The sequence below is a fragment of the Mus musculus genome, chromosome 10 (genome assembly GCF_000001635.26).
Source record: "Mus musculus strain C57BL/6J chromosome 10, GRCm38.p6 C57BL/6J".
Taxonomy (NCBI): Eukaryota; Metazoa; Chordata; class Mammalia; order Rodentia; family Muridae; genus Mus; species Mus musculus.
In genome coordinates this window covers 85,957,794-85,984,893 of record NC_000076.6, presented here as the reverse complement: position 1 = coordinate 85,984,893, position 27,100 = coordinate 85,957,794, and the positions used below count along the sequence as shown (strand labels likewise).

At 43.1% G+C, this 27,100-nt stretch overlaps 1 protein-coding gene across 1 annotated transcript in view; it reads left to right on the top strand.

Moving 5' to 3' along the window:
• The window catches only part of Bpifc (BPI fold containing family C), a 52,170-nt gene extending 26,967 nt beyond the window's left edge, over window positions 1-25,203 (top strand). The window contains exons 8-16 of the mRNA NM_177772.4: window positions 3,557-3,648; window positions 5,541-5,717; window positions 7,140-7,193; window positions 8,530-8,700; window positions 9,455-9,522; window positions 19,629-19,671; window positions 21,837-21,900; window positions 22,825-22,901; window positions 24,353-25,203. Coding sequence (NP_808440.2) covers window positions 3,557-3,648; window positions 5,541-5,717; window positions 7,140-7,193; window positions 8,530-8,700; window positions 9,455-9,522; window positions 19,629-19,671; window positions 21,837-21,900; window positions 22,825-22,901; window positions 24,353-24,475 — 869 coding nt within the window. The 3' untranslated portion in view covers window positions 24,476-25,203. The remainder of the gene's footprint in view (window positions 1-3,556; window positions 3,649-5,540; window positions 5,718-7,139; window positions 7,194-8,529; window positions 8,701-9,454; window positions 9,523-19,628; window positions 19,672-21,836; window positions 21,901-22,824; window positions 22,902-24,352) is intronic.
• The last annotated feature ends 1,897 nt before the right edge of the window (window positions 25,204-27,100 follow it).

The following is a 27,100-nucleotide window of genomic DNA, read 5'->3' as shown; positions in this document are numbered from 1 at the left end:
CACCACTGGAAGCCTGACAAGATGGCCACTTGAGACTCCATATCCCACTTATTAGGAGAAGTCGTAGTTTCTAATGCACTAGCTTTCGTGTCATCCCTCATATGCCCCTCAATTTCTTCTTTCTCTCCCCCATTCTCTCCTTCTACTCCCCTCTGGCTGCACACCAGACACCCCTGTTCCCATCCCCACATGCCCCCATTCACTTGTAAAACCTATTCTATTTCCTCCTCCCATGGAAGCCCATGTGTACACCCTAGACCCTTCCTGTGTATCTAACCTCTCTGGGTCTACTGACTGTAGCGTGGCTATTATACACTTAACAGCCAATATTCCCATGTAAGCAAATACATACCATGTTTATCTTTCTGGCTTACCTCACTCAGGATATTTTTATAGTTCCATCCATTTGCCTACATTATTTCATGATGTCATCTTTAACAACTGAGTAAATACTCCATTGTGTAAATAGGTGTACTCTATTCTGATTATCTGTTCTGTGGAGGGACATCTAGGTTCTGGATACTATGGGAAAAAACCACAATGAACATGGTTGAATAAGTGTCCTTGTGATAGGATGGAAGATCCTTTAGGTATATGGCCAAGAGTGGGATAGCTGGGTCTTGACATAGATTGGTTCCCAGTTCTCTAAGGAACAGCAATATTGATTTTCATACAATTACTTTACAAATTGGCTGTATGTGTTTTTTTTCTCCTACCAACAAAGGGTTGTTCTGCTTGCTCCACGTCTTTGTCACTTGTGTTATTAATCTTAGTCATTCTGACAGACGTAAGACAGAATCTTAAAATAGTTTTGATTTGCATTTTCCTAATAGCTATGGACGTTGAACATCTTCCAGTGTTTCTCAGCCATTAGAGATTCCTTTGCTGACAATTATTCTTTTTAGATCTATTTTTCTATTTTTAGATCACATTTTTAAAGAGACAGGTGAAGTCCTGGCTGTCCTGGAACTCACTTTGTAGACAAGGCTGGCTTCAAACTCAGAGATTCATCTGCCTTTGCCTCCTGAGTGCTGGGGTTAAAGGCATGAGCCATAATGCCCTGATACCTCTACCCCATTTTTAAATTAGATTATTTGTTTTTGTAATTCTCATTTCTTGAGTTCTTTATATATCTGGGATATTAGTCCTCTCTCAAATGTGGAGTAGATTAAAAAAAATCATTTTCCATTCTGTAAGCTGCCACTTGGTCCGATTAACAGTGTCCTTTGCTTTACAGAAGTTTTTCAGTTTCATGAGGTCCCATTTATTAATTGTTGATCTAATTGTTGATCACCAATGGTGTTCTGGCCGTTTGTTGAAGATGTTTTCTTTTCTTCCCTTGTGTATTTCTGGCTTCTTTACCAAAAATCAGGTGTCCATAGGTGTGACTATTTATATCTGGGTTTTCAATTCAATTCCACTGATCAACGTGTTTGTTTTTATGCTGTAGTCAGTAATTTAAGTATGATATTCTCATCTGTTCTGTTCTAACTCCCAAATAACTAATAGAAAGACCTACTAAGTTTATTAGCAAGCTTTAAGCATTATGATTGGGCAGATCTTCATCTATTCTAATTCTCTAAGCTATCTATTTCCCAGCCAAAGGCCTTGTGTTGCTAGCAGTGTGCATCTCCCCCTGTCTCACTCTGCCCCATGTGTCTTCATGTCTGCTCTCTCATTGCAACCTCATGGCAAATCCCTTGGCAACCTGCTCATCGTGTCTCCACCTGGACCCTCTCCCTCCTTTCTTCGTGTTCCTTCTCTAACTTCTCTCTTTACCTGGGACCCCTGGCTGGAATCAGAAGTCCAACTTGCCAATCTCCTCTGTCCAACTATAGGCTGATCAGTTCTTAATTAACCAATAAGAGATAATTGGGGAGCATTCGTTACACAACATTGATACAGGAGATGGTTCGATAATTATAATGATGCTAGTGTCTGGACTGTAACCAAGTCTCTGTGTAGAGAAATCAGCAACGAAATATACAGTACACAAGGCCAACCCCCAACATGATGCCAATACCGTGCAGTTTGTATTACTGTAGCTCTGTAGTACAACATAAAAGCAAGGATGGTGAGACCTCCAGAAGTTCTTTTATTGTTCAGGATTGTTTTAGATATCCTGGGTTGTTTGTTTCCATGTGAAGTCGAGAATTGTCCTTTCAAGGTCTATAAAGAATTGTACTGGAATTTTGATAAGAGCTTTGAATCTGTAGATTGGTTTTGGTCGGATGGCTATTATACTATGTTAATCCTACTGATCCAGGAGCATGGGACATGATTACATCTCATGATATTTTCTATTATTTCTTTCTTCAAAGATAAGGTTTTTATCATACAAGTTTTTCACTTGTCTGGTTAGAGTTACCTCAAGATGTTTTATATTATCTTTTTTGGTTCATTTGTAATTTATATGTAGGAGGGCTACTGATTTTTTTTAAAGTTAATCTTGTATCCAGCTACTCTGTTGAAAGTGTTTAGCCACTGTAGTGGCTCCCTGGTAGAAATTTTGGGGTCACTCAAGTATACTATCATATCATCTGCAAATAGCAATACTTTGACATCTTTCCTTCCATTTGTACCCCCTTGATCTCCCTCAGTTTTCTTCTTGCTTTGGGTAAGACTTCAAGTATTTTATTGAATAGATATGGAGAGAATGGACAGCCTTGCCTTGTCCCTGATTTTAGTGGAATTGCTTTGAGTTTCTCTCCATTTAATTTGATGTTGGCTATAGGTTTAATGTAAGCTGCCTTTATTAGGCTTAGGTATGGCCCTTTTATCCCTGATCTCTCCATGACTTTTATCATGAAGAAGTGCTGGGTTGTGTCAAAGGATGATCATGTGTTTTTTAATCATTGAGTTTGTTTATATGGTGGATTATTATTATTATTCCTGCATTTCTGGAATGAAGCCTACTTGATCATAGTGGGTGATCTTTTTTGGTGAGTAGGTGCCTATCAACACCTGGCAACCTGGTCAACTCATACAAGTTGTCCTCTGACTACCACACACATTTATATGTATATACTTAACTAGTTAATGAATTAATTAATGTAAAAATTTAAACAGAACCGCATGGGCTGGTGAAGTGGCTCAGTGAGAAAAACGCTTGCCACACAAACCTTACAACCTGAGTTCAATTCCCCAAAACCCATGTAAAGATAGAGGGGGAAAATCTGTCCCTAAAGTTGTCCTCTGACCTCCACACATGCACTGTAATGTGTGTGCTGCCATAATCATACTCATCACACATACAAATAATAATAATAATAAAGTTTTAAAAATTAAAAAAAGAATCACATGCATTGTGTGCATGAATGTTTTTGTGAACACATGCTTAATAAAAACGTGTGCCAAAATTTTGCTAATGTTTCCCCGAGAGTTGAGAACATTTGAACCATTTACCTTTCTTCTTTTGACTTATCTCCTCTTCCTGAGTTCTCAACTGTAAATATGTTTCTTATGAAAAGGGGAGAATTGGTGTTGCAACCATTATTCATAGGTCAGGCTTTTCATGAACATAAACTTTCTTTTGTTTTCTTTCTTGGTCATTTAGTTTTAACCAAGATTGACAACTACACAGTGCTGGATTGTTCCCTGATCAGTCCTCCAGAAATCACCGAGAACCACCTTGACTTTAATTTGAAGGTAACTATTGCTCCAGAGCACCCGGCTGGCTATCGTGAATATTTAGAGGACGGACCATGTACAGAAGGAAAAGTGCATGCGTGCTCTTCAAGCAATTTCATTTCCTATAGCACCTGCCGCATGTTTACACATGTGAGCTCTCGTGGCTGATCCTTTCTTGGTGATTGGTTTTTTATGTCTATCTTCTTGGTGAGAAATAGCAAGAAGACATTTTGCTTCTTCCCTCCTGGAAGAGATTCGAGGCTAGGAGCCTGCAAGATGAATGACCCGCATTTGTTAGCACTAACTTCCTGGTGCTGAGGAGATGCTCAGTTGGGAACCTCCTAACTACACAGCACGAGGACTTGGGCCTGGTCTCCTAAAGCCCACGTGAGAAAGGACAGGCATGGTGGGGCACATGAGGCAGCGATGGGACAATCCCGAGGGCTTGCTGGCCAGAGCTGGGTGAATCCTCAAGCTCTGGGTTCACCGAGAGACCCTGACTCAAAAAAAATAAGCTGAGCTGGGCGTGGTGGCGCACACCTTTAATCCCAGCACTCGGGAGGCAAAGGCAGGCAGATTTCTGAGTTTGAGGCCAACCTAATCTACAAAGTGAGTTCCAGGACAGCCAGGGATATACAGAGAAACCCTGTCTCAAAAAACCAAAAAAATAAATTAAATAAATAAATAAATAAATAAATAAGCTGGAGAGTGATTTAGGAATTCAACTCCAACCTCTAGTATACACAAACACACACACATACAAACACACACACAGAATATGCATGTACATACACACATGTGTACATGCACCCACAAATGCATATGAACATGCCACATTCTCATGCATATTGAGGAATTTAGCACAATTAATGGATTGTACAAAGTAGCAGATTTCCCTAAGACTGCAGACCTCTACGGGAATCATAGGTATATAGAAATGGTTTTTACAGTCCTGGGAAAGCACCATTGTGCTTATGGTCAGTCTTATCCAAATTAATGTCACAGTCTTTTTTTCTGAAACAGGGTCTCCCTGTGTACCTACCTCTGGCTGTCCTGAAATTCACTGCATAGAGCAGGCTGACCCCAAACTCATAGACCTCTCTCTGTATGTCTCTGCCTCTCAAATCCTGGCATTAAAGGCATATGCCGCTATACCTGATATATTGCGGGTTTTTTAGAATAAAAATCGGTTTATATTTCCTTCATTCACAGTCTTTTAAATCAGTTAAGTCCTATTCAGATATTATATTTAAATAATGCCTAAGACCTAATAAGACCAGGATTGAACATGTCTCAAAAATGCTTCATTAAGCCATTTGGACTCACTGACTCTCCTGAGTACTTCTGTGGCTCCCCAGTTATTCAGCAGTCACATATTTTAAAGGTCCAGAGACTAGTTCATGAGATATACAGTTGTGAACCTTAGCTTACAGCACCACCTCCCTTTAGCTAGGAAAAAAATCCAGCTCGGAGCATCTCTGAGAGTGACAGATATTTGTAGATATGCTCCAAAGTCTCCTGAGCTCTGGGGCTGGAGAAATGGCTCCGCTGTTGAGTGTACACACTGCTCTTCCGGAAGACTTGAGTTCTGTCCCCAGCCCCCACATCAAGTGGCTCACGGCTGACTGTAACTCCAGTTCCAGGAGATCCAATGCCTCTGACCTGTAAGGGCACCTGCACTCACATGCACATACAAAACACACATACATGTTATTTAAAACAAATCTTTTTGTTAAGCCCAGAGCTTTGGAGCACAGCTTTGGCCAAGGAGCCTAAAGACCTTGTCACGTTCTCAACCTTTACCGGGAAGCTTCTGGAATGTTCTTTATCCTGACTTGAGAGGTTCCAGTCTCTTTGTCTGTGGCATTCGTATTTTCACCTGATAGCTGATTCCCTTCTGCTTCCCACAGGGTGCGTTCTACCCTCTGGAAAGCCTCGTGGACCCTCCCTTCACACCAGCTCCCTTCCATCTCCCAGAGAGCAGAGATTCCATGCTCTACATTGGCATCTCTGAGTACTTCTTTAAATCTGCGTCATTTGCTCACTATGTATCTGGGGCTCTTGGTACCACGCTGTCCACTAGGGAGGTAAGTAAAGCCTTGGAATGGTGGTTGTGGTCATCATCTTTAACCGTGTGTGTGTGTGTGTGTACGCGCGCGTGTGTGTGTGTGTGTGTGTGTGTGTACGCGCGCGTGTGCTTCGTGCATGTGTGTATGTCCCAACCTACTTCTGTGTGTTGATTTCATCATCTGAGAAAGGGGGCTAAAAGTCCTACCCTCTTAGGGTCATAATGGTCACTAAAGGGTAAAGGGTTCAAGCATATAAGGCTTCCAGAACAATCTCAGTACACAGTAAATACTCTACAACTGTTGCTTCTCAATTATATCATCATCATTATCATCACCACCACCATGATCACCATCAACATCAACACTACTGTCACCACCATCATCATCTCCACCACCACTACCATAACCACCACCACCACCATCACCACCATCATCACTCCTTGCATTCTGCCAATATAAGGATTTCTTATTAGTTATCACAACTGATTTATACTATCAAACAGTAATGCTACAGATACTCATTGATTTTTCTTTGCCATGTGTCTCTCTTTTTATCACAATGTCTCAGTTAGGGTTTCATTGCTGTGAAGAGAAACCATGAACAAGGCAACTCTTACAATGGACAGTACTTAATTGGGGCTGGCTTACAGTTTCGGGGATTCAGTCCATTATCAACTATGGGAATCATGGTGGCATGCAAGCAGACAGGATACTAGAGAAGCCTAGAGTTCTACATCTTCATCCCCAGGCAGTAGAAGGAGACTGAAATTCCACACTGGGTGGAACTTGAGCATAGGAAACCTCAAAGCCACCCCTACAGTGACACACTTCCTCCAACAAGGCCACACCTACTCCAACAAGGCCACACCTCCTAATAGTGCCACTCCCTAAGAGCCAAACATTTAAACACATGAATCTATGGGGCCAAACCTGTTCAAACCACCACACACACCACCACCCTTCTCTGACTAGTCAACAACAACAACAAAATACCCATTTTAAATCTTTATTTTCTGTGCAATGTAATCATACACACTGCTGTAAACCTTATGTTCAGTGTGGCAAGGACAGCAGCACCAGCTGCCTTAACCTTGAAAGAAATGCTTATCAGGTAAATAACTTAAGCAACTTCTCTGAAAATGATAACAATAACTTGAGATTTACTGGTAATGACCATAGAATGTTTGCATACCGATTGTGCATCTATGATACAGTGTTCTCCAGTGAAGAAGGGATTTCTCAAAAGGAATGTGACTTTGGGCAAGTCTGTTGCCTTTTCTGGGCCTCAGATTTCCTAAGGTTGGACTATAAAATAAGGTTACCTAAACATTTTGGGGCTTCACCTCTTCACAGTTCACATTAGTGAGGATTCTACATTTTACCAGATGGGTCAGCCCAGATAAAATCTCGCAGTGATGCAGTATTTTGTTTCTGTTTTAGATTTCCAACTATTTCAGTCAAAATGTTCAAGGATTTGGCAGCGTACTCTCCAAGGTGAGTACTCCAGTTGTGCCCCTCAGTTCGCAGTGGCGCTCCTGTTGTTACTGAAGTCACTTCCATGACTCTCGGATTCTCCACGTTCTTTTGATCCAAGCATGAGTCAGTTCATCTTTCTTTTATTTTTTTTTCTTTTCCATTCCCTCTTCCTTTTCCTGTTTCTCTTCTCTTCCTTCCCTTCCTCTCCCTTCCTGCTCCCCCTTCTTCATTTCTTGACAGTGTCTTAATACATAACTCAGGTAAACTTGCAATTCTCCTGCTGCAGCCTCCCATATACTGGAATCATAGGTGTAGATGACCATACTTTGCCATTTTTCCATCCTACAAGACTTTTTCTTTCTAATAAAACATCCAGAAATATTTGATACATAAAGCCCACTAAAATACAACTAGAGCATTGTAAATTTATAAAATAACCAATTCACAAAGTCCCACCACCCTTAAAATAATCCATTTAAATATAGAAATGACTGGTTTGAACGAAAGATTTAATCCTTAAATCACTTTGTTTGTTTGTTTGTTTATTTGTTTGTTTATTGTCAAGGTTTCACTATGTAATCCAAGCTGATCTGGAACTCAATATTTAACCCAGGCTAGTCTTTAGTTTTTGATCCTCCTGCCTCAGCATTTCAAGTACTGGAGTTACACATGACTTAAGTAAACAACCCTTACTGTTAGTCCTTCAGAGCATCCCAGGTATCATACATTATGGACCCACAGGCTTCAATTTGTCTTAAAGACCGAGATGCTTCAGAGAAAGGCACTCAAGGCAGACAGATCTTGACCTGAACTTCAGTTCTACAATTTATTCTTCAAGAACTATGAGAAAAGCACTTATCCTTTCCACAACTCATGCTCCATTATAATACAGCACTACTGCCCAGAGGTAGTGACCTTCAACCCCAGCACTCAGGAGACAGAGGCAGGGGGACCTCTTGTAAATTAAAGTCCAGTCTGGTCTACAAAGTGAGTTCCAGGGTGGACTACACAGAGAAACCTTTTTTGAAAAACCAAAAGATAGGTAGATAGATAGATAGATAGATAGATAGATAGATAGATAGATAGATAGATAGAATAAGAGTAAACCAGCACTTGGAGTTTTATGAAGAGTAGAAAAGAGATGATAAAAGTTCCTGGTGCTGTGTCTGGCACAAAGAAAGTATTCAGCAAGTGCCAACTGTTGTTGGGTTTTGCACATTGTTAGCCTAGTAAAGAGGTGTTTTCTATTCTAACTACACGATGCAAGATTCACTTAGCACCAATCACCCAGTTTGTGGATTCCCCTCATCAGCTCCTGACTCTCCATCTCTGTTTCTCTCCCTCTATGGGACAGATTGCAGAGATCTATGTCTTGTCCCAGCCGTTCATACTGCAGATGATGGCCACAGGGCCTCCTATGGTCAACTTACAACGAAACAATTTCAGCCTGGAGTTCCCTGCTGCTGTCATCATGCTCACTCAACTGGATAACTCTACCATCCAGCCCATCGTCTCCATGGACTTCGTGAGTTTGGGAATACAGGCGGGCAGCCTTTGGGAGTCCATCCTGTTTCTGCTGTGAGCCATTAGCCAACAGCCTCTTGATGTTTTAAGTAAATGTGATTCCTAAATTAAGAGTGAGGATAGAGTAGATACTGAGGCTGTCTAAAAACAGACCCACCAACCCATATATGGAAGTGGCTCTATATGGAGACAGAAGAGCTCACGGACCTGTGTATAAAATATCTCACCAATATCTACTTCCCGTGTTCTCTTTCACTTACATTAGAAAGCTGTAATCAAGTGTCCCTGACCAATTAAATGTCAAAGGAGTACATTGATGGTAAGCAAAATTACACACATGAATGAGAAGAGCCACTTGGAAAAGGCAAAACTAAAGAGGGCGCTGGGGCTGTAGCTCAGCGATAGACTGCTTACCTAGCATGTGCAAGGCCCTGGGTTTCATCCACAGCACTGTCAAAGATTAATTGAAAATGGATTCTCTGCAAGACAATATTTTCAGAGCCACTTATTTGTTTGGTTTTGAGACAGAATCTCCCCCATGTAGCCCAAACTGGCCTTGAACTCCCTTCATTCTTCCTTCTCACCCTTTCAAATGCTATTTATACTCACACACTGCCCAGATGCAGAGAGTTCTTGCCAATATCCTTTGAATAAAAGGGGACTTTGGGATCGTGATGTCTCCACTGTAGGAGATTATACTTTTTTTCTAAATGGACAGCCACTCACCTCATTAACAAGGGCTTTCTCATCTTTAGGTTGCTAGTACCAGTGTTGGCCTGGCTATTTTGGGACAAAAACTGATCTGCTCCTTATCTTTGAACAGGTAAGATGAGTTTGTTTGACTGTTGTAAACCTTGGTAACAAATTGGAGAACATTCTCCAAAGACAAAGGGCCCATTGAGAAAACAAGTGCTTTAGCCTTGTGGGACTGTGAGTCAGTTTGGTACCCTGCCTCTCACAGAACAGATGACTTTAAAGGTTGGACTCAGTGAAAGAAAGTTGATTGCACTTCTGTTTTTCTGCTTCCTTCCCATGAAAGCAATGGTAAGATAAAATAGGGACAAGGTCATTATAAAAATAATTCTATCAATGCCCATTCTGGTGATGACTAAAGTTCCTCTTGGCGACTCAAGAGAGAGTATATTGAATGGAGATATTGCAAGAAAAGGGGTTCATGAGAATATTTAGGTGCAGTATACATCTTTAGAGATTATGGTATCATGTTTCAAATCCCTTCTCATTGGCCTTATGGCTACGGTCAAGTCTAGCCTTAGTAAGGGTTAGTATTGCTGTGAGAAAACACCATAACCAAGAGCAATTTGAGGAGGAAAGGGTTTATTTGGCTTGCATATTCTACATTACATTTCTCTTGAAGGAAGCTTATCCAGGAACTCAAACTGGGCAGGAACCAGGGAGTAGGAGCTAATGCAGAGATCATGGAGGGGTGCTGCTTACTTGCTTGCTCCTCGTGATTTGTTCAGCCTGCTTTCTTGCAGAACCCAGGACCACCAGCCGGAGTGCTACCACCAAAAATGGTCTGGGCCCTCCTACATCAATCACTACATCAATCACACTCTACAGGTTTGATCTTACAGAGGCATGTACTCAATTGAGGTCTCTTCCTCTCAGATAACTATAGCTCGTGTCAAGGTGGCAGAAAACTAACCAGCACGAGTCTATTAACCACTTCCACTTCAAGTTTCAGTTTGCTTATGTGTAGCATAGTGGAATTGGACTGATCTAGGACCTCTCAGACTCTAACAGCTGGGTCCTGTAAGTAGAATACAGACTTTAACAGGATCTTGGCCCATAACCTAGCTAGTCTCAGGGGAGGTGACAAGGTCTGAAGGGTCATTGCAGTTCCTACATACAGGTCACTCACTGCATACCATCTTCAAAGTCCGTGATCACTGAAGTCATAAACCAGATTACCTAAGGGGAACGTTCACAGTAAGGTTAACGGGCCCAGGCTAAACTCATAGAAGAAGAAGAAGAGATAATAAAAACAGTCAGAAAAGAACTGAGAAACTAACCAGAATTGTACAGGAGAAGGAGAACTAGAGTCGAGGAGCTAATAAAGTATGTCCTTTGGCAACAACAACAACAAAGAACTAAGAAACCAACAGGAGAAAGTCGGCCCACCACCCTAACTCTTTCAATAAAATCATGTTGAATAGAAAAATAATACAAGACTACATAAATACAGTAACCAATTGTGCAATGAAAAGCTTCATAACTAGGCAGGAAACTAGATCAGCCATCACCCCCTCAAAAAAAAAATCAGGATCCAAGATTATGAGATTGGGAGATTAAAGTTTTTCATAAAAGTATTCATTATGCAATACTGTTTTACAAGAAGAGGAATCCAGTTGTAAAGAGAATCTGTAGAATAGGTTCACACAGAGATATGGCTTCTTGAGGCATTACTCAAACTTGCCCTCCAAGTACTACTGACTTTGCAGAAGGGTTCAAAGATAGTACATCTGGAGTTCACCAGACTTAGGGACCAAGGACAATGCATGCAAGGAGTGTAAAAGATCACCATGTTGTTATGATGGTGTACAGCTTAATACCAGTGCTGAGGGGCAGAAATGGGCAGGTCCTAAGGGCTTCCTGGCCAGCCAGATTGGCTGAAACAATGATCCCCAAGGTCAGTTGGGGACCTTGTCTCAAACAAACAAATACAGAGTGATGGAGGAAGACATCTGATATGGAACTCTGGCTTTCACAGACACACACAGAGATGAGCACATCTCTCTCTCTCTCTCTCTCTCTCTCTCACACACACACACACACACACACACACACACACACACCTATGCACACACACATGCATGTACAAGGTTTAAAAAGTTATGAATAATGTCAGAGTAGAAACTGAAGGACTCTGAAGGTGGCTCTTACAGACGAGTCTATATTAAGTAAACTCAGGCTCTGAGCTGGCTTTGGGCAAGGATTGTGGGGTCATGCCTTACTTGGGCAAAGAGCCAGAGACTTAACAAAGTTGCCCAGACTGGGCTGAAAGGCAGTCTTGTCCTCAGGGGTGGGAGCAGCAGCCCCGCCTTCCACATCATTCCCCAGCCAACTCTTCCACTTTGGGGCTCTCAGCTGGACAGTTCAGGCTGAGCTGGTTTGGTGTTTGGCTGATGTCACAGAGAGTCATCAGGAAAGGAAGGGCATGGGTGGAGATCTATGAGACAGACCTCAAAGGAGAAGAACCAGGCAACAGTTCCGTGTCTCCAAATGTCCCAGCGTACCATGGCCTTCTAACCAACCCCTGACTGAGCCACTTGGCATTGGTAGTGTAGATGTGAGAGGCAGAAACTCAAGGCAACCCAGTGGAGTGGGATTCTAGTGAGTTAGAGAGCATGCCTAGCTGGGTTTAGGTCCCAGTACTGATATTTATCAGCTGTGTAGTCTCAGGCAAGTTCCTTAACCTGTTAAACAGGCGTTCTAATACTCAGCCTCCCATTTTGCCCCTACCTACGGCTCCTCTGTCTCATCCCTGGCAGGGGCTCTGGGAGACACCCTCTACTCCTCTTTATCGCTGAGCTTTAAATTCTGCCAGGTCCCAGCATGGCGCTTGCTTTACTTCACTGAATTTTTTTTCTTTTTTTTCTTCTCTCATATATTACATCTGACTGCAGTTTCCTCTCCCTCCTCTCCTCCCAGTCCCCTCTCCCCCTCCCCCAGATTCACTCCTCCTCCAGTTCCCTTAAAAACAAAACAAAACAAAACAAAACAAAACAAAACAGGACTGGAGAGATGGTTCAGCAGTTAAGAGCATTGATTGTTCTTCTAGAGGTCCTTAGTTTAATTCCCAGCAACCACATGGTAGCTCACAACCATCTGTAATGGGATCCAATGCCCTCTCTCTTCTGGTGTGTCTGAAGACAGTGACAGTGTGCTCATATACATAAAATAAATAAATAAGTTGAAAAACAATAAAAGAGCAGGCCTCCCAGGGTTATCCAGCAAAGATGGCTTAACAAATTACAATAAGACTAGGCACAAACCCTCATATCAAGGCTGGACGAAGCAACCCAGTAGGAGAAAAAGAATCCTGAGGGGGAGCCCACACCTGACACTGCCTGAATGGCCAGGAACCAAAGGCAGGACAACGCAGATGCGACGTGACATCACTTAAATCCTACCACTCTGTTTCACGACCTGACACCAATGTGCAGTAAGTGTCTTGTAGGCAAAGTGGGCACCTGGAGGTGACATGATGGTCACCGAGCGTAGACAACCTACTCTTAAGGCCACAGAGCTGTCCAATGGCTGGACCGGAACTTGAAACCTATTTCAGAGCCACAGGTGTTTAATTACATTGTAATCTTGCCTTTGGCATCGGAAAGAGTTAAGATGTCGGAAGTAGCACGTAGATCTGGGACTTAGGAAATAAATATAGTTGTCCGAGGCAGGACACCCGTGAACCTGGTGTCATGCGAAACTGGGAAGACATGGGACAGAGTGAGCTGCATGGAGGTGATACTAGGCCTCTCACTGATGCTCAAGTACAGAAAAGGAAGAAAGGAATGGACAGCCAGGAACACTGATAATGAACCTGACCTCTCTGCGAATGTCTAGTCGGAAGCTTGGCGTCTGGAGTCAGGCATATCTGCCTGTTACTTAGTGGATGTGTGAGCTGAAGCAAGCTATTCAAGCTCGAGTGTCGGCTTTCCCACCGGACAAGCCTCACACTCGTGTATGCATCTTACACACAAGGAGAGCATCTTGCCTCTGCACAGGCTGATGGATGAGTAGATGGCAGGGTGGGTATGAAGGCCCTGACCCAAAGCCTAGCCAGTGCAGCCAGTCAGCTCATTCTCTCTTCCCATTCCAGGATCCAAGTTTGATCACCTAAGATGGGGAAACTGGTCCCCCAAAGGCCCGACAAGTTAGAACGGCCTTCCAAGCTGTAGACTAGGCTCTCCACATCACAAGACAGATTCATGCTGTTCTGACATGGAGCCTTTTGAGCCAAACAGAATTGTGTTAGGAGGCATTGCTAGCACATAGTAGGTACTTTGTAGAGTCACAGGGCAAGTTAAACGATACTCTCTCCATAGCCAACTCAGGGAGCTCCAGGGTCACTGAGAGACTCTGTCTCCAAAAATAAGGAAGAGAATGATTGAGGAAGACACCCACCCTTGACCTCTAACCTTCACATGTGAGCGCACGTGTACATATATACACATACACATGCACACACATGTGAGAATGGGTATGTGCATACACAAAAGCCCCTTGACGTAATCAAATGTACATTATTGTTGATTCACTTAAAACAAAACAAAAGCCAGACAGTGGTGGCGCATGCCTTTAATCCCAGCACTCGGGAGGCAGAGGCAGGTGGATTTCTAGTTTGAGGCCAGCTTGATCCACAGAGTGAGTTCTGGGACAGCCAGGGCCATACAGAGAAACCCTGTCTCAAAAAACCAAAACCAACCAACGAAACAAACAAACAAACAAAACAAAACAATTTTTCATTTTTGTATGATGAAAACTCTGGATATTCCCAAATTCCCTACCTATTATCATGATCAACACACACACACACACACACACATACATAAACATACACGCCCTACAACTCTTCCCAAGTAACACAGTCATAAAATACAAACACGGCTCATTATTAACTTTTCTCAGAAGTTGGGCAGGTAAATATTTCTCAACATGAGCCTTCTGAACTAGGAACACATGTCCAGGTACACCGAGTCTGCATTTTCTGTTGTAAGGATGCTTTGGACTCTGGTAAAGGAAGAAACTCTAAATGGCTCCTTCTCTGGAGAATTTCCAGGCTGCAGGAGGTACTAAGGTTAAGGCAGTGAGGAATCATTGCCTGTTAGTATTTCTCCCTGAAGAAACGTGTAACTGAAGGTTAAACCTACAGCTGGTGGGGATCTTTTTGTGTTTTGTTTTTGGTTTTGTTTGGTTTAGTTTTAAGTTCCAGGGCAATTGTATTGGAGTTTTAAAAAAAGACCCTAGAACAGGCAAGCTGTAAATCTCAGCTGCTGCCCAAGGAGGAAAAGAGAGAGCCAAGCTGTTTGATCTCGGCTAGAAGGTCAGCCCAGAAGCAGAAGCCGGGCAAAAAAGGGGAAGAAGGGGTCAGAGAAGAGTGGGGAAGCCCAACGCCTCGGGAGAGCACCACAGTCTAGCATTGAAGCTCTTCAACTGTTGCTCCTAGTTCCCAAACCCCCAAGCCAGCTTCCCCAGCTTCCTAAAACTTTGCTTTAGAATGCCTTAAACCTTAAAGGGACCCCCAATTCCAGCTAGTACTCCCTACCCATCTCTCTCTCTCTCTCTCTCTCTCTCTCTCTCTCTCTCTCTCTCTCTCTCTCTCTCTCTCTCGTGTGTGTGTGTGTGTGTGTGTGTGTGTGTGTGTGTGTCTATGTGTCTGTGTGTGGGCGCATGTGAGGGTATCTATTCAGTAAGTATTTCTTGAGCACCTATTTTGTGCCTTGTCCCAGAGAACAGAGAGAAGGACAATGATTCCTACCTAGTCTGGGGGAGGAACAAGTGATTAGTGGGTGCAAAGTATCATTCTAGAGGTGCACATGGACTGCTTTCCTCAAAGGACAACTTGTTTTGGCCCAAGACTCTCTTTCTCCACCATACAGACTGTCTTTCCCCACCACACAGACTGTCTGTCTTTCCCACCGCACAAACACATCAGTAAGTCCTAGCCCACACTGACTTCTCCCCCTTTTCACACAGTTTAAGAATTCTACAAAAAAACAAAAAAACAAAAAACAAAAAACAACAAAAACAAAACAAAACAAAAAAAAAACAAAAACAAAAAAAAAAAAACACAGCAGCGTCTAGGCTACTTTGTATCCAGTGAGCGCTTAGGATGCTCTTGGCTGTCAGTCATCTCTACATACTGCAGCCCATCATCTTGCATCCTCAAAGCCTTCTAGAGTGAAGATCAAATTCCACATGGTGGGGTCACCTAGTGTGGACAGCCTCATCTGGCTCTCCAGCCCCATTTTCCTGTGCCCTCTCTGGGGCTCTGTTCCCTCCAAGGACCTCTGCCAGCCCCCCTTCCCTCTCCCTTCTAGTTTCCCTCTAGTTTAAACTCTGTCCATCCTGTTTCAGCTCAAAAAGTCTGTCTTTGGGAACTTTCCCCACATCTATGAAGCCAGCTCAAGTGCCTCTGTCATGTGACTTGAGGACTCCTTTCTTCCTGCCAGAGCATTTACCTCAATTTGTAGTTAAACTTTAATTGTTGGGATTTGTCAACAATGCTCCCCAACTTCCCACCAGGCTGTGGGGCTCCCTGAGAACTCTAGCTGGGTCGGATTGTTCCCACAGTCACCTCTAGGACCTTCCCCTGAACTGACGAGTGCTAGGTGCTCAAGAAACATCTTCCTAATGGGCCAAGCAAGCCATGCTTAGAGCTGAGATACTCTGAGATATGTACTCAACATACACTCTTAGAAATAGAATCACTAAGACTAGATCTCACCCATCAGGACTGAAACAGAAACAGGAGGACATAGGGCATTGAATAGTAGGACTGATTTTCCTTGTCTCCCCTGGGACTCGGTTGGAGGAGTGACCTCATTAGGACCCCTGCCCTTGACCTTACATCTTGGCTTTTGTTACACCGATTTCACCATACAGATCCAGGTCACAAACGGCCTCACATTATGCTTAAGAGTTTACTCTGGTTTCCAACCCAGGTAATAAACTTTCTCTAAAACTTTTTAAGTGAACTATATTCCCTGTGCACCTGCATGTGTGTGTTGTGTTGCAAGGGATAGATAGACCCCTGTGTCACAAACATACTAAGTGGGCTTTGTCACTGTGTCTCACCCCTAGCCCAAAAGAGAATATTGTTTTCACGGAAGGGCCCTTTGATCTCGATTCCTTCTCAGTCACTTTATGTCCCCCAGCAGTTGGAGTTTGCTCCAAGTAGCAGCTGATGGCCAAATAGAAGATAGTTCGAAGACTGGAGTCGGGCGCCACCTAGTGGTCTGAGTTGGGATTGTCTTTTTCAGAACCAGGGCAGTAGTTTTGTCCTACCACAGTGTCTCTGCAGCTAGAGACAAGAATCCCCTAGGAAAGGAAGCTGTGAGCATGCCAGAGGAGGTTAAGGTGGCCCTAGGAAAAAGGCAGAGTATAGTTCATGTGCTTCCCACGCCTGCGCTCTCATAGCAGGTGCTCCCAAGGCGGCCGCACACGCAGACGCAGACAGGTCGAGAAAGAAAGGAGCCTTACAACAGTGTTCCAACATGATTTCCACAGGAGAGTAGACTGCATGCTCAGGGGAGGCACCTCCCTCCTACGTACTCAACAGAGCCTTTTTAAATGCCCCGAGGATCCTCCAAGATCAGTGCCAGGGACGTCATCTCTGCTCTGTGCCACACTTAAGGTTTGCAGTATTTCTTGTGAGGTGGAAACTATCTCAAACCTAATTTCTACTAGCACGATAGTACTTGATAATCACTCGATGCCTCCCTGAAGATCTGTGTTTTAACTGCAGTCACAGAAAGATTCTCAGAAGAGGTAGCAGAGAAGATATTCAAAAGAACTGACCAGGCTGGCAATATGGTTTAGCCGGTAAAGGCGCTTTCGGTGAGAGCCTGACAACGTGAGTTTAATCCCTGGGACTCATGGTGGAAGGAGAGAACCAGTTCCTAAAAGCTGACTTCCAACCTCCAAACACACACACACACACACACACACTCACACACTCACTCACACACACTCACACTCACTCACACTCACACACACACTCACACTCACACACACATTAATAATAAATACGAACAATAATAATTATGATGAATTGTAAAAAGTAAAGGTTAGCCAATCAAAAGGAAAGAAAGGGGGCCCAGTCCTAAAATAGAAAACATCCTGAGTGAAGCAGAGAATCCAAAACATCATGAAATGTGTCAGGGAAGGAACTCTCTCTCAGGTGACGTTTGGGAACTCCAGCCTAAAGTACATCACATGTATCCAAATGCAACCAACAGAAAATGCCTCTGACCATGGACAGGGTTAAACTGCAGTGACCAGGGGCTATAATGCTATTTTAGGTGGATATGTATTGTTTTTTTCTGTGTGCATTTTTTATATGTATTTGGTGCCAATACCTTTTTAAACCTTAGTTCAATGAGGTTTGGTGCATAAAACAACATCACATTTCATAGTTCCAGGCGAATGAATATAAAATTCAAGATGCAAAAAAATCTATAGTTGATATGGAGGAGGCAAATGGGTGCCAAGGTAGAAGGAAGTCTCTGGTGCCAGGCAAGTGGCTTAGACTTTACTGCAGGCATTAAAAAGTTTTGGTCAGGGGAGTGTCTTCATCAGACACATCCATACCACAGTTTACCCTGGGTGTGACACAGAAGATGGACTGCAGAAGATCAAGGTAGAGATGGGCAGATTCAGGAGAAAGTGGAAATAGAAATGAGGCTCAGACCTGAGCAGTTGTGAGCCAGCGAAAGCTAAGGAACAGGGAAATGTCTGGACATCAGGAGAACTGGGCTCTAGGCAGGTGTACTGCACAGGGCTGCAGTCCCAGCACTCAGGAGGCTGAGGAGTTCAGAGCCAGCCTTGACTCGAGGTGGAGAGGTAGGTCCTGAGTTCTTATCCTACATTTACCATTTGTTCATTTTTGACTGCAGTTTTCTAGCCTGCACAATGAAGGGCTCCCCCCCCCCCCACTAATTGCAAGATCTTCCTATGACCCTCACTAGTGGATAAAAATGTGAGGCCTGTACCTTAGGAAGAGCCTTTAGGAGAACTGGAAGAGAGACCCTCTGCCATCTTGCTATTTGACAGGGAATAGCAAGGAAGTTATGTGCTGGCCTTTGACATTTCTGCTCACCGTGGCAATGAGTCCCACTTGCGCAGTACAGTAGAATACAGTAGGTACCCAGGCCGCACCTTTTACGTGCGTTATCTCGGTCAGTTCACACACACACACACACACACACACACACACACACACACACCTATTTCTTGGTTCAGAAAACAGAGACCTAGAGAAAGCCATCAGATCTGCAGAGTGTGCAATGACGCTTTGCCTTCCAGACTGTCAAGTGTTACGGTTCACACATAGGCAGAGCACAGTGGGGGGCGGGGATAGTGTCACCCACAAGACAGATCCAAGCCTCCCGCTTGGTCCTAGTCTGCTTCCTAAGGAGCACATCACAAGGGGGAAAGAAGCACCGTAGACTCTATGACCTTCCAAGCCCGACTGTGGATCTTTTGTTTGTTTTTGTAGTATTAGCTTGCTAGGTAGCCCAGGTTGACACAGAATTCCTAATCCTGCTTCGGGCTCCTGAGTGCTGGGTTTAGAAGTGTTCACTGTCATGCCTGGCTACGTGCACAGTTTTCAGTAGTGATTTGTTTTTAATCTTTAAAAAAATTAACTTTGAAAATTAAAATAAATCTACTTTTGTTGTATTGCTTCTTCTTATTTTGTTGTTATTGTTGTTTTGTTTTGTGTTTTTCTTTTTTGAGGCAGGGTTTCTCTGTGTAGCCCTGGCTGTCCTGGAACTCACTCTGTAGACCAGGCTGACCTTGAATTTAAAGATCCGCCTGCCTCTGCCTCCCAAGTGCTGGGATTAAATGTGTGCGTCACCTTTTTTTTTTCAAGACAGGGTTTCTCTGTGTAGCCTTTGACTGTCCTGGAACTCACTCTGGAGACCAGGCTGGCCTCGAACTCAGAAATCCACCTGTCTCTGCCTCCCAAGTGCTGGGATTAAAGGCGTGCACCACCACGCCCGGCTTCTTTGGATCCCCTGGAACTAAAGTTACAAATGGCTTTGACTCACCATGTGGGTGATGGGGAATCGAACCCTGGTCCTCTGCAAGAGCAACAACAGTTCTTAACTCTTAACTGCTGAACCATCTATCCACCCCCATGAATCTACCTTCCTTTAACCTCCTCCTGTTTCCTTTCAGATTCCGCCTGTCTTTGCCAGAGAACAGCCAACGAGATGCTAAGGTAGGAATGCAAGCTCTCAGAGTACCCCGAGAAAGGCATGAGAACCAGAATTCCTCTGTACTGTAGCCTGTGCATGTTGCTGTCCATGGTTTCTCCACGGTTCTAAGTTTTAGCTTTGGAATTTATTCATTTATTTGGTTGATTTTACAGCACAGGGGATTGAACCTGGGGCCTTTATGTTACTCATCTATTTATAATTTAATCCCCTGAGCTTAGCAATATACTTTTACTCGTTTTAGAATATATTGGAGTATGTGTATGCTTTTGCAATGAGTTGGGGCTGCAAATAGTGAACCAATATATAGTGCATGAGTGAAAATAATAGAGAAAAACAACTGAATAGGCATTTGGGGCCGGGGTGGAGGTAGGGATCACTCAGGATTGCAGAGAGGATCTGCTGAAGCCAGATTCACTCAGCGCATTGGCAGCATGGTAAGCGGTAGGGAGTAAGTAGAGATGGCCATTGTTTCTCCATTTATCATAACTGATTGTGTGTCTCCGTCAAAGGATCATAAGCACAACAGCTTCATAGATTAAGTCTGAGGCCAAGCTGCAAGAGTGAAGTCTGCCTAGCACTTACTGGCTGTGTGCTCTTACACGGGCTAGCTTCTCATGAGGTAGTGCAGGGGACTGAATGAATTGTCACCACATCCAAGAGAAAGGTGGTGGTGGTAACACAGGACCAGGCCCGGGGATGTTAGTCAAGTCAGCGACTTTAGCCAAGTTCAAGACACATGGTCTTGATTGAGCGGCAAGCTCCATCCAGGTGTAAACAGTGGAACCATTGAGGCTGGGGGAGGAAAGGCTACAAGGGAGGGTCCCGAGATTAGGTATCAGTGGCAGTATAGTCCGTAAGCTGGAACGTAAGACATACCTATCAGGCAAGCTTCTGAAGTCTGAAAAAGCAGTATCAAAGTCAAGTGTGGTGATGCACACCTGTAATCCCAGCAAAATGCTTAATGTTGATAAGACAATGTGCTGACCATGGCATTTCAGAAAAAAAATGGCAATGATTTGTGGTTAGCACTTACATGATATTAATTTGTCTAGTTCTGACAACCACCCTGTAAGATGCTGCTGCTGATAACGGTGGTGGTGGTGGTGATGATGATGATGGTGGTGGTGATCATGATGATCATGACCATGATATCCTACAATTATCATCTTCATCTTAGAGTTGATGGAATTGAGACGCCAGGAGATTGAATAATGCTTCTAATATCACAAAATAACTGGGGAGAAATAAAACAAAAAGGATAAGCCTAGACAGACTGTCTTCAGGGTGGCCAAAAACTTTTTATTGATCCAGCTGTGGTAGCAAACACCTGTAGTCCCAGCATTGGAAAAGGCTAAATCTATTGATTTAGCTAAATCTACTAAGCATGAGTTCAGGAGCCAACCTAAACTATACAAGGACTCCCAAGTAAGTCTAAGTTATAGTGAGACCCTATCCCAGCAAACAAATCAAGAAGTATTCACTAAGTAAGTTGCTGTTCTAGATCCATTGACTTCGTCAAGATTTAATTTTGTATGTTTGCGTGTTGTGCCCATAAAATCCAGAAGAGAGTATCAGAACCCCCGGAGCTGGAAATAGAGACACCTATGAGCTACCTGACATGGGTGGTAAGAACTGGATACCTGTTCCCTGCAAGAGCAGTATGTGCTCTTAACCACTGAGATACCTCTTCAACTTTAATTTACATTTAATACCTGGATCTTTCCAGAAAGCAACACTGCCTAGAATACCCAAATACTAGGCTTTATTGAAGATAAAGGGGGTGTTTTAGTTCTGTGTTAGGTTCAGGGTATGATGCAGTGCAAAGGGAGGCCTGTGGCTGGGACTCCTGGTTAAACACAGGGAAGGCTAATACCTGAGGAGCCTCTTAGCTCTCCACAGTTTTACCTGGTCTGTACCTAAACTACTCCATGCGCTACTATCCTGGCTCTCTGTTCGCTATCACCAGTGTAGAAGGAACCAGAAGTGTCGTCCCTACTGGGAGGAAGGAACCTGGTGGCACTGCTTTCCAGAAAGCATCGTGTTCCTCCAGGGAAGCTCTGGTCATGGCTTTCTATCCAGCTGAATTCCAGGGACTCGCCCCAGCTGAGGCCTGCTGTTCCCAGGGATCCTGAACTTGGCACTGATCCAGTCCCTCTTTGCATTCCAGGTTGTGAGATTTGAGAATATCCTGTCTTCCATTCTTCACTTCGGCGTCCTCCCACTGGCCAACAGTAAGGGTTACTTTAAAAAAAAAAAAATTATGAGACTCTGGTATTGGCGACGCTTTGGGTTTTGTTTGGAATGTTTACCCTGATGCCTGCATGTTTAGAGTGCCATTGTGAATTTGGGTCAGAGACAGAACTTTACAGTGTACAGCATTAAGAGCTGAAGGAACAAGTTTCCCAGTTTATGCTTGTTAGCAGCAAGATCTACAAATCCAGCAAGAAAGATTAACTTGGCTTGAGTTAAAGAGATAAAATTTCTGTCTCCTCCAGGTCAACTAGAAAAGATATTATTCTCTGTCTTAGTTATGGTTTTCTTTATTGTGAAGAGACACCATGACCAAGGCAACTCTTATAAATGACAATACTTTATTGGGACTGGCTTACAAGTTCAGAGATTCAGTCATTTATCATCATGGCAGGAAGCATGGTAGCATCCAGGCAGGCATGGTGCTGGAGGACTTGAGAGTTCTCCATCTTGATAAGGCTGTAGCCAGGAGAGATTGTCTCATAGGCAGCCAGGAGGATGGTCTCAAAGCCCACCCCCACAGTGACACACTTCCTCCAACAAGGCCACACCTCTTAATAGTGCCACTTCCTGGGCCAAGCATATTCAAACCACAACAGGGATGGAAGTAAAAAATGACATTGAAGTTATCCTCTGGCCTCCACACATATTATATACATACACACACACACATACATATATATACACACATATGTATATGTATACGTTTGTATGTATATATGTATATGTGTATATATATATATATCTTTTATGAATATGTAGAAAATGAAAGACATAGTCAGGCAAGGCTAGTACTTAAATGAGAGAAAACAGAAAGTGTTTTGTTTTGTTCCAGTATCCAAATATATATAATTACGGATACTTTTAAAAATTAATTACCTTACATCTTTTTTTCTACATTGTAGCAAAACTGCAGCAAGGATTTCCTCTTCCCAACCCCTACAATATCTCATTCATCAATTCGGATATTGAAGTTCTTGAGGTAAGACTCGGAATCTCTTCTTCACTATTTATTTTCACAGTAGAGAAAGCTTCCTGTTTTGTTTATTACCTATTTTTTAAAAAGATTTCTTTATCTTATTTCATATGGATATGTGTGTACATGAGTCTATGGATTTATGCCACACTTATACTGGTTCCACATCAGATCTCCTGGAACGGAAGTTACAGGCAATCATGAGGCACACAATGTAGGTGCTGGAAACCACACCCAGGTCCTCTGTAAGGACAGTGAGTTCTCTTACCACGAAGTCTTCTCCTTTCCCTCATTGTGCTTTATTCTGCTTACCATGGAGTTTTACCAGCCATGGAATTTCATAAACAAAACACCCAGCTGTTAAAATTTATAAATAACAATGAAAAATGTAAGAGTCAGGCTAAGTCTAGCTTCACTCTGAGGGTTACATTTAATCACCCCTCAGTATAAGGAAAGCAAGTTTTAAAATGCTTTATTTCACCAGATATGAATCTCATTTTATGAGTGAAGAAAGTAGACCCAAGTAAGTGTAGTGTCTTGTGTAGAAAGGAAAATGGGTGATATATTAGTCATTTCTCTTGTTGCAGTGACTAAATGCCGGACAAAATACAACGTAGAATAGGAGAGAAAGGTTTTTTTTTTTTTTTTTTTTTTTGGTTTTGTTGGAGTTTTAGGTTTGTTGTTGTTTGTGTTGGTTTTTTGTTTTGTTTTGTTTTGTTTTGTTTTTGTGGTTTTGCTTTTGGCTTATAGCTCAAAAGGATACAGTCCACCACAGCAGGGAAAAGTGTGGCAAGAGAAACATCAGATACCTGGTTCCATTTCCTAGAAGTCAGGGAGCAGTGTACAGGAAATAGACCAAGCCATAAAACCTGAAGACATGCCCCACTGACCCACTTCCTTCAGCAAGATTTCATCTCCTAGGCTCCACAACTTTCCAAAGTAGTGTCACGTGCTGGTGGCCAAGTTTCTAAACACATGAGGCTGAGGAATATTTTGCATTGAAACCATGAGAGCTAAGTACTTTATTGGTTCTTTGATACTTTCAGCCAAAGGAACTTCAGGGCGTTCCCCTGAAGACAATCCTTAGGATGCGACCGATTGAAGGCTACTTTCTGGGAGATTCTAACTAACTACATAGCACTGCTGCCTCTTCTCTGTGTTTTGTTTTTTTGTAGTTTGGGAAAGTAGAAATATATTTCTACTTTCAGAAAGCATCTCCCACCTGCACACTAGTGGACACTTCCTCATAGCTCCCAGACTCCCTCTTTTTCACTCCCCACTACCAATGTCATATCTAGGGACAGTAATCCAGAATGGCCACTTCTTGCATCAGTGGCCCTCACATAGGGATTGAGAAAAGTTTGATGCTTTCAGGCCTGGCAAAGAAACTTTCCTCTCTCATGCAAACCCAGATATGGCCTTAATTTAAAATTGTCTTTATTCTGCCTTCCTCTCAGGGTTACCTTCTGGTTTCTAGTGACCTGGCATATGACACATCCTCAAAGCCACAGCCAAATCTGAACAGCTGGGGGGATCTGAACCTAGTACATAGACCATGGAGAGAACAGCCAACCCATTGATGGCCCGCTCACAATACACCCCAGGAAGTAAACAGCCTTCAGTCCCCCAGAAACCAGAAACCTGGAAGATGAAGACCGTGCATCCTGGATATTAAAGCCCTTGTGGAAAAGGTCTCCTTCTGGAGCCCTGAGAGACCTAGAGTAAGGTCGACAGTTAAAATGATGAACAGGAACAAGGTAGTGGGAGTGGGGTCTGTGTATGTGAGCATGTGTAAGCACATTGTGTGCCTGTGTTTAGCCTTTGTGGGAAAGAGTAAGGCATGTGGATCCGACCAGGTGGTAAGGTTGTAAGGAACTTGTCTGTATTTGCATTGGTAGGTGTGTGTGTGTGTGTGTATGTGTGTCTGTGTGTGCCTCTGTGTGTGGTGTGTATCTGTGTGTGTGTGTGTCTGTGTCTGTGTGTGTGTCTGTGTGTCTGTGTGTGTCTCTGTGTCTGTGTTTGTGTCTGTGTCTGTGTGTGTGCCTCTGTGTCTGTGTGCCTCTGTGTGTGTATGTATGTGTGTGTGTGTGTGTGTGCCTCTGTGTGTGTGTCTGTGTGTATCTGTGTGTGTGTGTGTGTGTAAGACTATGTCTGCTCTTTAGAGACTTTCTACTTTTATTGGACTTTATGTTTTATGTTTACTATTACTGTCCTGTGCTTAATTAAAATTGTTTTCTAACGATGTCAGAATCTATGTGTGAAAGCTCCTGTCCTGAATTTATTTTAATAAAATATGACAGAAAAATGGAAAAGACTTAATTTTTTTAAAACTTCGGCAAAGACTGAAGTTCTACAAACACCAATACTAAAAGGGAGCCGAGAGCCCCTTAAATCTTTCCTATGGTTGTCCTGTGTCATTTGTTTATGTTTGTGGATGTGTCCTTTCAGTGATTGGATGAAATGAGGGCTGGAGAGATGGCTCAGCAGTTTAGAACATTGACTGCTCTTCCAGAGGTCCTGAGTTCAATAACCAGCCACCACACGGTAGCTCACAACCATCTGTAATGGGATCTGAGGCCCTCTTCTGGTGTGTCTGAGGACAGCTACAGTGTACTCACATAAATAAAATAAATAAATCTTTTTTTAAAAAGATTGACTGAAATGGTAGTGCAGCTTATTAAACCTAGGCAGTTCACAGTTGACATTAGTGTCATTAATCAGCAGGGTGAGACTGGACAGGGGAGCAGGAGAGTGGGACAGCCAGGGTGGATATGTAAAAATGAACAGAAACCACACCCTTTGCTTAACTCCTTAGGTTACTGGGGGATAGAAGAGGGCTGTATAAGTACTTAACATCCTGGTCTAGTTACTCCTCCAGTTTCATGTCTGTGACCTTCAGAGCCACTATGAATAATTATGATCCCATTTCATAGAAGTGAAAACAGAGGAATGTATCACACAAAGGTGGTAATGGCATAGGCGGAACCTGAACCCAAGTCTTCCTGATTGCTATGGTGGTGTTTTTCACAGGGTAGGACTATCCTGCAAATCACTGCCAGCTTTCTTATCCCAAGAGCAAGAGTCAATTAAGTTTAAAGGTACAGACACAGGACACAGTCCAAACAAAGCTATGGAACACAGTGATCCCTGAAAGAGGGATTTATCCATCTTTGTAGGGAATTGCTGGCCAGAGCAGATTTCCTTCACAAGCATTTGTAGAAATAAATGATACAGTGTTGTGATATGCTTCTTTTGGATGCTCATTTTGTAATGGAGTGTTTGTTGTACATCTTCAATCTCATTCTGATACATTGCAAACGTCATTAGTATTTTATCTTGCTCAGCTGTTTCACTAATGTTCATGGGGCATGAACTCCAAACTGTATGTTCTATATAGCAGTTGACCTGATCCAGGGTGAAGAGGTTTCAGGAGCAGCTCAAAAACATTCTTAAAGCAGTATGTCTTCAATAGCAGCAGTCAGGAGACATTGGCAAGGGTATCTGTGAGAGTTCGAAGCCAACCCGGATACATAGGCTCACCAAGGCTAAGTATCGAGATCTTACTTTAAAAAAGGGGGGGGGGTGAAGGGAGGGAGGGAGAGAGAAAGGGGGAGGGGGGAAGAAAGGAAAAAGAGAGAGAAAGAAAGAAAGAAAGAAAGAAAGAAAGAAAGAGGGGAAGAAAGAAAGATAGAGGGAAAGAAAGAAAGAGGGGAAGAAAGAAAGAGGGGGAGAAAGAAAGAAAGAAAGAAAGAAAGAGGGAAAGAAAGAAAGAGGAAAAGAAAGAAAAGGAAAGAAAGAAAGAAAAAAGGAAGGAAGGAAGGAAGAAAGACAGACAGACAGACAGACAGAAAGAAAGAAAGAAAGAAAGAAAGAAAGAGGGAAAGAAAGAAAGAGGGGAAGAAAGAAAGAAAGAAAGAAAGAAAGAAAGAGGAAAAGAAAGGAAGAAGGAAAGAAAGGAAGGAAAGGAAGGAAGGAAGAAAGAAGAAAGAAAGAAAGAAAGAAAGAAAGAAAGGAAGAAAGGAAGGAAGAGAGAGAGAGAGAAAGAAAGAAAGAGGGAGAGAAAGAAAGAGGGGGGGGAAGTGCAAGTGAAGACTAGCGCTGTAATTCATTGTAACGAGATGATCAGGACTCGCGCGAAGAGTTTTGAGCCTCGGCGCTTGCCATCTTCCCTCCTGGAGCGGAGCTGGTCGCGCCTGCGCCCTGAG